The following is a 15911-nucleotide window of genomic DNA, read 5'->3' as shown; positions in this document are numbered from 1 at the left end:
GGGGGGGGGGGGGGGGGGGGGCCTGGAAGCTATAGCACAGGTTTCGACCTAGTTTAGATTCCAGCTTCCTCACAAACTATAATTAGCTAATACAACTAGTATTTATTAATATATGTGACAAGAATTTTGTAGTTTGTGATGGTACAAATAAAGTATTTTTCATTTTTTAAATTTCATTTTTCATGTCAATTTCCACGAGCAATCGTAACATTTAGAACCAAAATTCTATAGAGTCGCTTTGATGTAGTCCGGAAACACATTTAATCAAAATAACATATGCCTGAATTTTCATAATCCCGTAAATATTTTTTGTTTTGTTTTTTTTTATGGAATTACAATTAACTTGTCTTTTCTTTGCGATAAGCATCCAAAAATCCCTGGAAGCAAAACAAAATTATTTTTATAATTCTGTCAATTCCGGTAAAAAACCAATTAAATGGAAACTTTTTGCAGATCTCCGTAAATTACAAGAAAAAAAATATTTGCATCTTGTCAACAAGCTTACGGGGCATATTGCTGCCAGAATTTCAAGATTCTGCTGATACTACTGAGTGCATAACGATGTTGTGATGATATCTTTGACATTTTAAATTCGCGAAATTTTAATTATTGCGGTTTTAAGAAACCGTTACATAGCAAATACGCCGACAAAATACTTGCTCAGTTGGGGCAAGTTGTTACTTCACCTCGTTGAGTATTAAAATTCAACAAAAAAGAATCTTAAAAAAGGACGAGACAAGAATTCACCATGAAAATGTACCTTTAACAAAATGCCAATCTAATACAGGCGTTCTAAGTCTACTAGTATCAATGCATAGCGCTCATTAATGGTTTTATTTTTAACAGCATACAAATTCTTCCCAGACCATCCATGATTTCCCATCATGGACGCTTTAAAACTATACGAACTCATGGCAATGCAGATCAGCACACAAAAAGCTTTTAATACACCTTGAGTTGGCTCGAAATTTCCAGGAAACGCTGTTACTTTAGAAAATATACCTAACCTGTGGCAATATAGTGGCAAATACAAAATAATTCCTGAATTGGCTACCAGTATGACTTAGAACAGGAAATCCCATGCGGAAAAAGCAATGAATTGGTGGACCGGCTTCAAGGACCATCGGCTACAGAACACTCGGACATCCCATGCAATTATATTGATGGTAGTTGGACGGAAAATGTGGGGTAATGTCTACCTAAGGTTTTATACAAAAAAAATATGAAGAAACTACGGCTGTTCTTAAATTTACTGTTCCAGAAGCGGTTACCATAGAAACGACATTGTAATAAAAAAAACCATTTTCTCATACTTTTACTTGCACTTAAATAGTGAACGCATTTTTAGTCTTTGATGAATGCATTCCTAAGTTATTGAAATTTGGCAGCGCTGTAAATATTTCAAAATAACGAAATTCACCTAGTATGTGTCAAAAGCGTCTACTACTAAAAGATTTCATTTAAAATTCAAAAAAGTAAAATTTTTATCAGTAATATTATAATATCATAATAATATATAAAAAGAAAAAGTAATTTTATTTATTAATAATTATACAGTCGTAGTAATAATGAGTATATAATTTTAGAGCTTTATCTAAAATCACAAAATCATTATTACTATAAATTAACTAAATAATGTATTGTAATGTAACTAAATAATGTCAAGAAGAAATTAAAAAATAAAAGCAAAATTTAAAAAAAAGAATGTGATACAACGCGAGGACAAACAAAAGTTTAGAAAGTCTTCACGGAAAAGAAGGAACATTAATTTCCATCATTTCTTCAAGACAAAGAAGAATAAAAGGGAAAATTTAAAAGAAACAGCCAATCTTATAGGGACAAGAAAGTTCAAGTAAGAATCTGGCAAGAATTTTAGATGAAACACCATCGCCCTAGCCCGGAGCAATTTTTTGAAGCTGCTATTTAAAATAAAGAAGTAGTTACGAAAACGTAAAGCAATACTTTATGCGAGAATAACCAGACTACAGAGAAAATAAAAAGGAAGAGAAGTTTCTTAAGAGATGTCAAAGACAAAAAACAAAAAAACATGTTCAGTCGTGTTGAGGACACGAGCCAAAGTGTCAGCACTATTATCAAACAAGTTTCAGAAGTTGTAAAAATAAGCTTATGTTTTTGGAAGTTATCTCTAAACGAGTCAACAGCTAAGAATCTTGAAAAGTGATGAACTATGTTCGTGCTTGGACTGTGTTCGTAAATGTAGTCATTACCACCTGGGACATTACTTAACTACAGAAATCCATATGTTTCAACGAGACGCAATAAAATTCAAATGATGTCTGAGTCATGTGTTGGACCATCTTCACTTAAAGCTATTGACCTACCAACAAATGGACATCGGGTCTGTGCTCAAAAGTGTCCGAACCAAAAGGGTAGCAAATCACAAAAAGAGCATCAATCGCTCGTCAGTTTTTATTTGGTCAAGCAACAGCGCGCCTGTCAGTCATGCCGTACCCACTGTATAATAATAACTTGTAAAAATGACTCAAGTAAAGTGAAAAAACAGGATGGTGAATCATATTTTCATTAAGTAATAATATTGTGTTATCATAGTCATTATTTAAAAGTGTTATTTTGAACAGTAGTATAGTATTTAGTAAATATAATAAATTATTCGTAAATATAAATTACTACATCAAGTCAAAATCAAATAGTAACTGTCCTTTTCTAAACACTGAATGCGCAAAAGACAGAAAGAGACGCGTCATGTCAATTTCAAACCACAAGCGCTTGAAACATTTAGAACTAAGATTCTATAGAGTCGCTTTAATGTAGTATTTTCATACAGTTACCGAAAATAACGTTTGGTCGAATTTTCATAATCCCGATTAATTAGTACCGACTATTTTTTTAGTTTTTTTAGGAATTTCGCAAAACAAACCGACGCTAATTATCTGTTTTGCGATGAGCGTCCAATCTCTGAATACGAAGGAATTCTGTACACTTCTGATAAACAAAAAACCAATTAAATGGGAACTTTTTGCAGGTCTCCGAAAAGTACAAGAAAAAAATTATTTGCATCGTACCAACAAGATCGAGGGGAAGAGGTTAACCTAGGCGCAGTTACATAGACCAAATGAAGCCGGTGTTGTATCGTATACGGAGGTCAAGGAGCTGGCCTGTAGGAGAGACGGCTGCTCCACCGACAAGAGTATAACACTTATGTTTGATGATGACCAACAAGTTTGCCTTTAGAAGCGAAATCACGAAGGTAAAACTGGCCACCCGACTATTCAGTAAAAGTGGGGCATAAGCTATGAAATTCTGTCACAACGAACTTAAACTACCAGAATTTGAAGATTACTGCTACTACTGAGTGGTCAAGGATACTGAATGATGTCTTTGACATCTTAAATTCGCAGAAATTTAATAATTACCTTTTTAACAATCATTACATAGCAAATACGCAGAAGCAAGCGTATTTGCTATGTAATTACCTGATTGGCTGTTGCAAGCTGAAGAATACTTCACCGCGTTGAGTGTTAACATTCTACGAAAAAAAAATCATAAAAAAAAAGAACGAGACAAGAACTACATTTCACCATGAAAATGTACCTTTAACAAAATGCCAATCCAATACAGACGTTCTAGGTCTACTAATGCAAATGTATAAAAAATATACATACCTATACACAACATTATCGCTAACCAATGAAGTTTATTTTTTGACATCATACAAATTTTGCCCAGACAACATGAAACTATTTTTTGGGAATATAAAGAAAGAAGGCTTTAATCGGCATACAATTGAGTTAGGCTCGACATTTCCAGCAAACGCCATTACTGAAGATAATATTCTTAAGCTGTGGCAAATACTAAATAATTCCACAATTGGCTACCGGTGCGACCTGGAACAGGAAATCGCATGCGAAAAACGCAATGAATTGGTGGACCGACTTCAAGGACCATCAGCTATAGAACACTCGGACATCGCATGCGATTATATTGATAGCTGTACGGAAAATGTGGGGCAATATGTTTACCTAAGGTTTTATACAAAAAAGAATTGGAAGAAAATTGACGGCTTTTTTAAAATTTATGTTTCCAGAAACTGTTATCAAAGAAACGACATTGTAATAAAAACGACAATAGTTGTTTGATATGGATGTAATGCAAACTTGTTACAACACTTGAGTTACTGCGCAACGCGCACGTGTGTGAATGGTTAGAAAACAGTTCACACTCCATGTTCACTCCTTTGGATCATGCGTTACAGAACAAATGACTGTATGTATAAAATACACTAGAGTTAGTTTCTTGCTCGTTCTTGTCAGGGAGGTCAGCGTAGTGAACGAGCAGTAGCTTAAATGTAACGTTTTCAAGTGTACATTTATTTTACTTATGGAATAAATAATCTTTGACTTGACTTGACGCACATAGGTACATTTTATAAAATAAAGTTTCGAAAATAGTTTTAAGAAACCTATTTCACTGCTTCCTTGTAAAATGGATCGCTTGATAGATGCATATGATATATGCATTCAGTTGATATTTGTATGACAAATTGGATCAGCACAAGAAAGTTTCGTGTTTCTTTTGTTGTTAAAGTTTCATGATTATTTATTTATTGAGCATTGACCATATAAAATCAATAGCTTAAAAGGTAACAAATAATTATGAAACTCAAAACGTAATGTAACATAAACTAAAAATTCATAGATATAAAAACAATAACAACTAAACCCCGCCATTTTTCATACATCAAATTTCAAATTAGTTACGTCTTGTCCTTACAATTTTGGGTACAATTCGCATTTTCGTGCAAATAATTCGATTGGAATATTCTGTAAACAGTATTTAATTGAACTTTGTAAATGTAAATAGCCTATTAATAACAGCTCTTTAAAACTAGGGCTGTTTTGTAAATAATATACTTTTTGATAGCGTAGTTTTGTGTTTTGTAAATAAAATGCCATGTTAAAGAAAAAACATAGTGAGATGTGGGACTATTTTGAAAAATGTCCATACAGTAAAGCCCGGTGTAAAAAGTGTAACGAGATATTCAGTTATAAGTCTAAGACATTTAACACAATTTGACATTTAAAACGAAAGCATGTATCTTTGTATATTAAACTTCCTTCGGTTATAAACAACCAACCACTACCAGCTCTATGTTCCGCCAGCAAAAACATAATAGCTACTACTATTGCTTCGGGCTCAGTCTCCATGACGACATCGTTGACGCAAGTCGAACAAAGTTCCTTATCATCAGTTGTTGTTGAAGAACAAGAAGCAACAGCAGCAGCAGCGGCAGCAAAAAAACAACGATTGCAAAGTGCATGGATAACATACATTACAAAAAAAATATCTAAGACAAAAAAAAATGACGACGATGTTTTGGACTTGTGCATTTTACCCTTTCAGCATAATCGAAGAAAGATCATTCCAAAAACTTATGCAATGAATACCAAGTTACACACTGCCGTCAACGCAAAATATTAAGAAATAATCATTTATATCATTGACTTACAAATAAATGGACAACGGGTCTAATACAAAAACCACGAAAAAAATGTCCCAAGTCAACCTATTTAATCGTAGTGACATGTAAAGGAATATGAAAAAGCTAAAACGTTGAATTCAAATTGTAATGTCATCGCAGTACTGTCTAATTTTGCTTGCTTCGCTGTCAGAAGAAACAAACGAAGACTAAAGCGTGAATGACGCTCTGTATACGATTTTAACGCCCTATAAGTTCGGACACTTTTTAGCGCGGACCCGACGTCCATATAATTGTAAGTCAATGATTTATATGTACTATACAATAGGACAAAAGAGAAAGTTTTTCAAGCAGAATGTGATGCAATTTGTATAACTTTTGATTTGTGGATGTTGCGAAAGACAAAACCTTACATAGCCATAACAAGTCACTACATAAACAATTTTTTTTAATTTGTAAGTGTTCTTTTAGACTGTTGTCATTTTGAAAACAATCCCACGGCGAATATTGCAGTTGAAGAAATACGCAAGGTAATAGAGGAGTGGGATATTACAAATAAGGTGAACTTCGCAATAGTAACAATGCGTCAAACGTCACAATGCCATAACCTGCTCAGAAGCAATTGCAAGTCAAATCAAATGGAAGCACTACGGGTGCTATGCCCATAAATAAAATTTGGTAGTGCAAAATGTACTGAAGTCTTTCGAACACAAAAAAAAGAGAGTTTAAAAACAGTCGTTGCTTTTTTCAAAAAGGCACTTTTTCTACAGAAAAGCTGGACTAGCGTTTGATCCAAGAAATGAAAACAAGGCGCAACTCTACATTCTATGTTTCGTCGAGCCTAAGGACGAGATAAAGATAACGTTTGGCAATCATAAATAAAAATTCACCTATTATATCTGAATAGGAGTCGGCGATAGTTTCTCAGTTGTGCCGAATGTGAGCGGTGAAAAATATGTAACTGGGAGTGACGTCATAGCTGTGACAGGAATATTAAACGAAACCTGCCGAGATGTCACAAGACTGACGAAATCAGTGATCAAATTCGTGGATTCAACAATCTGCTGAAATTAGACATAGAAAAATAATCGGCAATATGGAAAAAAGCGGAACATTTTCGCTGTGTAACGTCTTGGATCCACGTTATAAAACGACAACTTTTGCTGACCCAGCAGAAGCATTACACACCAAACGCAGAATATAGGACAAAGTGCAAGATGTGATTGCTAAACAAAAACAAATAACGCCTTCTGTAGAACCTTCGTCTTTATTTGGAAAAGACAAAACATCTGTGTGGGATGTTTTCGAACTATTTATGTCCGAGAAAGCATCGGCACAACAAGGCACATATACCACTTTCTAAGGTCATAAAAGACGTTCAAATGTAGACGATGAACACAATGGGCACATTAGTCCCTTTAAAAGATTTTTTAGCAAAACGGGAACAATAATATCAGACTGACGTGCCAGTCTCAGTACCAAAAAAGTGAGGCAAATGATGTTTTTAAACTTCAACATGGACCAAGATCGCTTAATAGTAAATAGGAAAAAAATATACGGACGACAGCACATGAAGCTACATACTAACGGTTCTTGTTCCGTTGCACTGGAGGCGATATTCGAACAAAAGTGTATAGCTTGATATGCCATTAAAATAAAAAAGGGAAATCCGTTTTTTTAAAGTGTTCCTTGAAAGTCATTTTTTGGAAAAAAAACTCCTTTGCTCCGTTTTTGAAACAACATTTAACGTCCTTGATTCTTTGTAAAATAAACATATTTTAGGTTAGTTATGCCATAATTATCTTAGTTCTGTATGTTTTTGAGTAATAAAAATATATACAGGGTAAAATGATTATCACTAATATCAGGTTTCTTATCACGGTATGACTTCTTTTTATTTTCCCGATAATTCGGAACGGTTGCACGCTCCATGGTCACGGGTTGACTGGACGGCTAATCATTTAGTGAATAACCACGAAAGTCTTAAAATCTATATACAGGGTTATTTTTAAAATACGATAAGTTTCAAACAAGTATAACAAAACGACGCTTACCTTACGTTCAAGCAATTTCCTATATGATTGCAAATCGTCGAATACATTGTAGTTAAATTGGAGCTTCAAATTCATTGCTTCAGTATCGTGGTCATACTTTTCCGCAAATTTCTCGATTTGACTAGATTTCTCCTGAACAATTAAGACAGTATGTTACAAAACAGTATAATTTATAATAAAAAATTGCAAAACTGCTGTACTGCCACAAGTTTTCACAGGAATTTGGTACCAAAATAAATTCACGTCGCAAATAGACCTTCAGTGTATTGGCACAGATTACTTAATAGCAATTACGTAACAGATACATCACTCTCATACCAAATCGAAAATACCTACTCTATATAGCCTACTAAATCTGACTAATGAAACCAGGCGCTCACTACGAGGAAAAAGGAATCTAAGGATGCGCTCAGAGAGGTGAGAATAACGCTGCCCGCAGAAGTGCGGAACCAAATGCAGGGATTGTACAAGGATTGTAATGTAAATTAGAGACTAGTTAGACTTATCGCGTAACCTCGAGCAAGTGGCAGAGTCCTGGTATTGTTTAGAATCACCAATTATTTTTTATTTTTTGAAAGCTGTGTTATTCGATAGGACTATATTATGATATTCGACTTATGTGTTTATTGGTGCGAAAATCAGCCAATGCCATCTAGCAGCGTGGGATGGAACTTTTATATTATTGTTGTACGCATGTATATGATTTTATTACATACGGAAATAAACCAGATATATGTATTGATAGCACGGTTTGTCTTATATATGAAGACAAATGGTGCTAAATAGGCCATGGCACCATTACTTACTTCGTTTTCTTATTGACGACAACTTTTAGCTACATCTTCGGGTCATAAATCCCATAGAGTCGAAAAGAAAGTATAGAAGAGAATAGAATACGTTTATTTGCCAGAATATAGTATTTATACAGTCTTGAGTAAAATAAGGTACATTGTGTTGAACCTGCACGCAGGTGTGCCAATGTTAACGGTATTTCACATTGGTCTCTGCAATTACAAATCAATATGGATTTCGAATTAATATCAATTGGTATTTGTAACTACTAAATATTCTTTAATACTTTAAAAGCAATGTGTCAAAAGCCATTTTATCGATTGTGATTTAAAGTTAAATCCTTGTAGTGGTTTGATTACATTAGATGAAATATTTAAAAAATCTAATAAATATATTGAACGAAATTTCTTTTCAAATGATGTTTTACCACCGTGATATTCATGTTTTTTTAATTACTCCACTAGTTATAATTATTAATACAAAGATCGAACACTAAGAAACAAATTCTGGCTGGATTCGAACCAACGTCTTCTAGCAAACCGCGCCAGACGCTACGCCAACTAAGCCACGGTACGAACCACCGGCCCCTACGAATGTTTCTATGTGCTTGTTGCAGTACTTTGGTTTCGTTTTTTCAACGACTTTTTTTTATGTAGCGCCATCGTGAGAAAACTTTTATCTTTATATTCTTAACATAATTTATAAATTATTGGAAAATTAAATTTCATACGTTAGTTTTTTTTACATTATAAATCAAGTTTTGAAATGTGGAAGGATCATTTAAGGTCTAATTTTATCATGCGATACCCACATACCAGTTGTTCAACACACAAATTAGATTTTGGCCGATTCAAAGGGAATTAGATTTTTTCAGAAGAGAGAAAGTTTAATCACATGAAACCGCTGTCAAGTTTATTTTCTCAAAATACAATAAATGAGATGTACGAGTAACAAATTATGTTGAACAATGAAAATGTTCATCCAGGGTAGTACTGCCACCTTACCTATTTCTACCGCCAAGCGGTGATGTGGGCATTACAGCGTTCCGGTTTTAAAGGGTAAGGGTGCTGGTGAAATTACAGGCACATGGGGCTTGTCAGCTAATGTCCCAGGGTAACGGGATAACTGGCGCAGTGGCAGCATCCTTCAGATCTTTGTGATTTAAAACACTGAGTAGTAATGCAACTGTTATGGACAGGCGTATCGCTTAACACCAGGCGCACGACTTGTTCGTCCCATCACTTGTATCATACAAAAAAAAAACCAATTACGGTTGCGGCAACCGGCGGGTGCTCGATTTCATATCAATTATACGAAAATACAATATTCGCTCTACCGAGATATAAATCGACAAGTACCATGTGCCTGTTACTTCACCAGCACTCCTATCCTTCACAACCAGAACGCATTACACATCACATATAGGGTAGGCAGAGATCATGGACCTCCACACACTCCTAACAAACATCTTACGCTTCCCCTACCCTCATCAGTCTCTTCATAAATGCCCTTTTATTCTTGGTACGTTTAGCCCGGCCTTTTTTAAGCACATCCCCAATTTGATTGAGAAATATTTGACGAGGTCTACCTCTTCCCGCATGATCACATTACTGCTTGGCGGCAGAAATTGGTAAGGTGGCAGTATTTGGATCGACTCTTTCACAAGGAGTTCTATCGCTTCTAAAATATATTTATAAAAATAGTTTTATAATTACACGATGCAAAATATCGTAGTAATGCTCCGTTTCAAGATGCGCCCTTTCTTCGTCAATGTAACAGTTCCTATAATAATTGTTGATAAGAACACTTTTGTCCTGGACTCTTGACACGGTTAACTTTATCTGCTCTTGACGCGATTTCTCCCAGTGACTTACGTATCGATATTGAATAGCCGACCTTTCATTCAAACACTGGAAATTTTCGATTAATATTAATAATAATGTACTAAACAACCACACCATCCAAAAGCTTTGGTATTGGCTAACGTGCTTTATGTCTTGGAGCCTTCGGGGTTGTACCATGCAGATGGCAAGGGACCTGACGGCCTTACACTGGTTCCATGGCAGAAGGGTCAGTGCGTTTTGTGGACGCTACGTATGTCAGTAAGTTTGCATTGTCTTACCTGAGTCACCACCAGATCTGCAAAGTATGCGGCAAAATTGAAACTTGTCAAGTGCCTTGGAACCGATGTAAGATTTTGTGCCAATAGCAGTGGAGACTGCGGGGACTTAGAGTCCGGAGGCCAAAGAACTAGTCAGGGGCTTAGAGTAGAGGCTGTGATCCACGCTCTGTATCTTACTTGGTGCAACGAATTGCGTTGGCCATTCAGCGAGGTAATGCTGCCAGTGTTGTGGGAACGTTTCAATCAACTAAGATTCAGAGCTGTCCTTTTTCATTGTAATAATTGGATAAAAATGGCTAAGTCTGTTAAGCCTCTCTCACTTCATAGGTGGTCACATCCTTTTCTCCGCCCGGACGATGTAGCGAATCGCATTCGCTACAAATCTCTTTTGTGTATATATTTTACAGTTATTAAAACTCAGCTTTTTTTTCCACTTTGTTGTATTTAAATTCTAAATTTAAACGTAATTGTTTTTGGCGCCTTTTTTCTTGACCTTTCGTTTGCTGTTTTGCTTTGATAGCTATGTGTTTTGTGAGAAAAATTAATAAACTGTAAGTACATTTTTCTTTGACCTTACTCACTCATTGTTAGCACCCACCCTGCTACATATTTCAAATTATAAATCACTTTTAACTATAATTTCAAATCTATTGAACATCATGATGTTCAACTATCATGATATTCAATTATGTTATCTGAAATTACTGCACTAGTTTGTTATAAGTATTAATACAAAGATCGAAGACTAAGAAAAATTTCTTCGATCGATTATTAATTATGTTAATAAAAGCTTCCTAATGGCAGATTTGAACCGGAACGCTTATTGTCAAATATATTAATTTCTTGATATTCATTATTACTTTGGGTACAAGGAACCCATTTTTAGAATAATTAATGCGATAATGAGGTATTACAAATAATCCTCGCGGACGTAACTTGGATCTTGGATATTTTAAGGAAATAAACCAATTTCCTAATAAATAAGTTAGTAGAATCAATGTGATTATTAATAATTTAAAAAAAAATTGATCCCTAAACTCTCTCCGTTTTTGCAAAGATATAATTTTTATATGTTTAAATTTCCTTTTTTTATATTTCAATCTTGTAACAAATTTATTTTGCACTCTTTTGATCATGTCGAGTTCGATCATTTCGATTATAGTCGGGCTTCCAAGCAGTGCATGCATACTCAAGATCAGATCTTATAAATGCATCTTATAGAGCGTCAGGGTTCTTAAAATCGCTATATTGTAAAAATATAAAACCTAGTAATTTAAAAATCTTATTGGTAATGCTGGTGATCTGGGGGTGCATCTGATGAAAAAAGGTGAGAACCTCGGATACTCTTTGAATTTCTGATTGTTACTATAGTAATTATGAAACATTGGTTAGATTTCTCGATTTTTCAATATTAAGATATAATTTATTTATAACACAGTAACCGCTTAAGTAAGCCAAAGCATTCTATATATTTAAACAATCTTTGTTAGACTTTATAATATCAAAAATTTTAGTATCCTCAGGATATAGGAGTAATTTAGAATTTATAAAACATCTTTAACGTCATTTATAAAAATATTGAATAGGAAAGGTCCTAAGCGAGATCCCAGGAGAACACCGGAACTAAAAGGACGAAACTGGAAGATAACCCTTTGATCGCAACTGCTTGGCTCCTGCCACGGAGGTAACTTTTAACATTCACTTTCGTAATAACAGTCAGTCCCATATCTGCATAGTGTACGGAAAATTGAATATTTTTTGCATATCAAATAAGGGTTCAGTAGATAAAAGTCATACTATACTCATACAATTTGACTCCGCATAACGTGCTTTGTCGTTACAGACAAAATAATAAACCAGGATCCAAGCATAATCACGCTACGGACTTCTAAGGACAACGAACAAGAAAGTTATCTACAGCGCCATCTATTAACAACAGAGAGAACGATCTACTATATCCAACATCTTTCCGACTAACCAAAACAGTCTGTAACGAAAAGTTGCATAGCAAATTAGTTACACTTATCTCGTCCAAGAGGGCGCTAATACGAGCTTCCTGCTTGTTTAATTCCTTTAGATGTTTCTTCTGCAGCAATATTGCTTGTAGCCGTAACTCATGGCATCGCCTGCAAGTTCATACAGTGTAATATCACCTACTACTGTAGCATAAATGTCTGTTTGATAATGCAGGCGCCTGATGGAAAAAGTACCATTACGTAATTTTCAAAAGTATCTATATTTGACAGTTTGCAGGACACCCTAAAGGCTCATTTAGATGAAGAGAGTTTCTCGTCTCGAACATACGATTATCGAAAGGATATAAAAAACTTTCCTCATTTAAACGTTCGCTCACGTGGACGGTCGATAACCGCCTCGCCTTTGAATATTGAACGTCTCCGTGTAAACAGAACTCGAAAGCAAAAATCGTATTTCGAGTTTCTGTGCCAGCTGTTTCTACCATGAGAGCAGTGCGCGAGGGTGTTTTGATTATCACTACTATAAGACAAGAATTAATGAAACGAGAACGAAAAAATATTTTGGATTAAGAAATGTTACAAAATTTTAAAAAATAAAATAAAAAGATGTATATTTATTTCTATGCAGTTCCAAATCTGAATGATTTTTGCGTCATTTTGATATCTCCATAGTCAATACCGCAGTAATCTCTCAACTCGAATGGCAATTCTTGCACTCAAAACGGCTCGAACCGATTTGTACATTAATCGTATGAACTTGAAAAAATGTCATACGAGCATTGACTTACAATTATATGGACGTCGGGTCCGCGCTAAAAAGTGTCCGCACTTGTAAGGCGCTAAAATCGTATACAGAGCGCCAAACTCCGCTTTAGTCTTCATTTGTTCGACTGACAGCGCGATACTGCAATGACATTACAATTTAAATTTCGAATAGGTTGACTTGGGACATTTTTTTCGTGGTTTTTGTATTAGACCCGTCGTCCATTTATTTGTAAGTCAATGCTGAATGTAAACATTATGATACGACAATCTTATGGCGATTATTGCTTACGATATTCGCGTACGATTTTTCGTCACGAAGCGTGCGATAAACTCTCTCCATCTAAATGGGCCTTAAGACTACACGACCTAAAATGACAGAACAATAAATACAGTAGAAGTGGTTAGTTAGCGTCTGACGCATGCCAACTATAAGGTCTCGAAAGACCTACTTGAGCTTAGTCTGCCATTTTCACTTTGTATGTTATGGTTGTGTCATTCTTTCGTGCAAATTCTCAAAATCGTGGAAAAATGCCTTAATGTGCTGTTTTAGAGTGCAAAGTTTATAGCTGCACCAAAACTATTACCCGTAATGGTATTTCCAATCATCGGTAAGTCTTATTTAAAAAAAATGACAATTTTCTGATTATCTATTCATTCAAATGTTTTGTTTAATCGTTCATTGCAGTTCAGCTACTGGCCGCAAGATGGCACCATGTTGAATAAAATTACAATATAAAACGTCGTAACTTGCAAAAGTATTGAACTAAGTTTAAATTATATTAACAAAATTTGTTACATCTTTTTAAATTAGAAACTATAACCAATCATTATCAAGATTTCGTAGTGTTGTTTGCTTGCGTGCGCTTTGGTAACTTCGGTTCCGATAGTAATCGAGGCTTATGGCACTTCCATTTTTTTTTCTTCCATGCCTAAAATTTTGTAATTTTTGCTATTAGGGCGAAGTATTTTAGGACGTGAGGTGTTTATTTCAGCAGGTTTTTAGGATTTTATATGTTGGAATAAAGTACACCCTATCGTGTAACAAATTATCACATTGGTTCTTTAGACAATATCCTTAGCTGTATCGTATAGCTTTTTTGTAAGACCGTTATTTTAATAGTAAATACCTAAATCATTTGATCTAGCGAAACAGATTTTCCCGCTTGTCCTTCTTAGGTTGCCTTTCCACCAGAGATGTTGCGAGGTAGCGTATAGCGTTTGTGAACCGATTTTGATGATTCTTTTTTTTGTTGGAAATAGGGTACCTGAGTATTGGTTCCACTTAAATTTGAAAAAAATATTCCACCTCTAAGGGTGGCAAACTAGGGGATGAATCTGGTTTCGCGTACTTTCTGGTAAAGAATTTCAATAAAACTTGGCAAAGAGATGTAATTCCACTTTTGAGGTCGGTTTTAGCACTCTGTACTCTGTGATTATATCTTCTTTGTTTCGTAATAAGTACTTCAGTGGACAATGCTTTTGTTTTACAGCTTTGTTTTACGGTAATAGAGTATTTTATTTCTACTGTTGATGTACCTTACCTATAAAATAAAGTGAAATCATCTTCTACCCCACACGCTTCAAAACCTACACGACCACAAGACCATTTCACCTTAATAAACATTGATCCAAGGTCCGTAGTGCAACGGGAAACAATGACTCTGTCCCTAAATTATTGGAGCAGAAAATTTACCCAAAAATGCTGCATACAATGAGAACAGATAATGTTGTGAAAAGAAGGTGTAGGGCTTGAGGATGAATCAATAAGTAAAATATCTGCCTAACAAGTTTAAACAACAATATTGGTACGTATTCAAGTTCCATCTACGGGCACATCGAGATATTCGGTGACAGGACAATACCAATTATTGTACACGAGCGCATGTCCAATGTACCTGACCTCTCTTCTGTTAATGGTACCCAGCTTTCACATATTTTCAGACCAACATGACTTACAATTTATTCCTGGCAACATCAGCAGATAACTGTTTTAAGTACTGCGTTTGAGCCGACATTTTCCCCAGCATATTATCCAGTGTTTTGTAGCTCTTGTTTAACCCCAGGTCCAAATAAGTCGCAATGTGTGATTCTCGAACGAATGTTCTGGAAATGTTAAAAGGAAATTTAGTAAAAATTGACAAGTTACTCTCTCATATGGTGTGAACTCGGCCTCGTTGAAAGAACTTTTGACAGTATGTCCAGCTAACTTTAGTATCCTTTACAGTTTTAATGAATTGATTAACTAATAACATGCTTTAATAAAAAATTTGGCGTCCATTACAAAATCCATATACCAATGGATATTTTAAAAAATTGCCTTAATGTTGTAAAAGGGAATTCGTGTTATTATTACCTACTCCGAAAGATTTTTTGTTATCCCCATATGTTTTTATAATTTGCTCGAGTTTTTCGAATGTAAAAAAATTGATAAATTTTGAAAATTAAACTATTTTTTTCAAAGGTAAAAATATCAAGATGTATGATGGCCGATATAGAGATATGCAAATTATTTTTCTCTAGTATACTTTAAAATAAAATCAATAAATATTGACCTACTAACAAATGGACGTCGGGTTCGCGCTAAAAAATGTACGCACCTATAGGGCTTTAAAATCGCATACAGAGCGTCAATCGCGCAACATTCTTCGTTTGTTCGACTGACAGCACGGTTGTCAATCATGCAGTACTATACATATAATAATAACTTGACATAATAATATATATTAAAATTAATTAATATTTAC

General features: G+C 34.9%; 1 protein-coding gene across 4 annotated transcripts in view; it reads right to left on the bottom strand.

The window, feature by feature from the left end:
• The window catches only part of LOC113240588 (dynein regulatory complex protein 9-like), a 260286-nt gene that overhangs the window by 232221 nt on the left and 12154 nt on the right, over window positions 1–15911 (bottom strand). For 2 of the 4 annotated variants that reach the window (XM_026477926.1, XM_026477924.1), the window contains exons 4-7: window positions 15124–15270; window positions 12405–12552; window positions 10020–10214; window positions 7513–7644 (exon numbers count right to left, since the gene is read on the bottom strand). In XM_026477926.1, the coding sequence (XP_026333711.1) occupies window positions 7513–7644; window positions 10020–10214; window positions 12405–12552; window positions 15124–15270 (622 nt within the window). The remainder of the gene's footprint in view (window positions 1–7512; window positions 7645–10019; window positions 10215–12404; window positions 12553–15123; window positions 15271–15911) is intronic. The other 2 variants (XM_026477925.1, XM_026477927.1) reach the window with 2 other exon arrangements.

Source organism: Hyposmocoma kahamanoa, unplaced genomic scaffold, assembly GCF_003589595.1.
Source record: "Hyposmocoma kahamanoa isolate Upper Pololo Valley unplaced genomic scaffold, ASM358959v1 157, whole genome shotgun sequence".
In the NCBI taxonomy this organism is placed as follows: Eukaryota; Metazoa; Arthropoda; class Insecta; order Lepidoptera; family Cosmopterigidae; genus Hyposmocoma; species Hyposmocoma kahamanoa.
The sequence above is the reverse complement of the archived record's forward strand: the minus strand, read 5'-3'. Positions and strand labels throughout refer to the sequence as shown.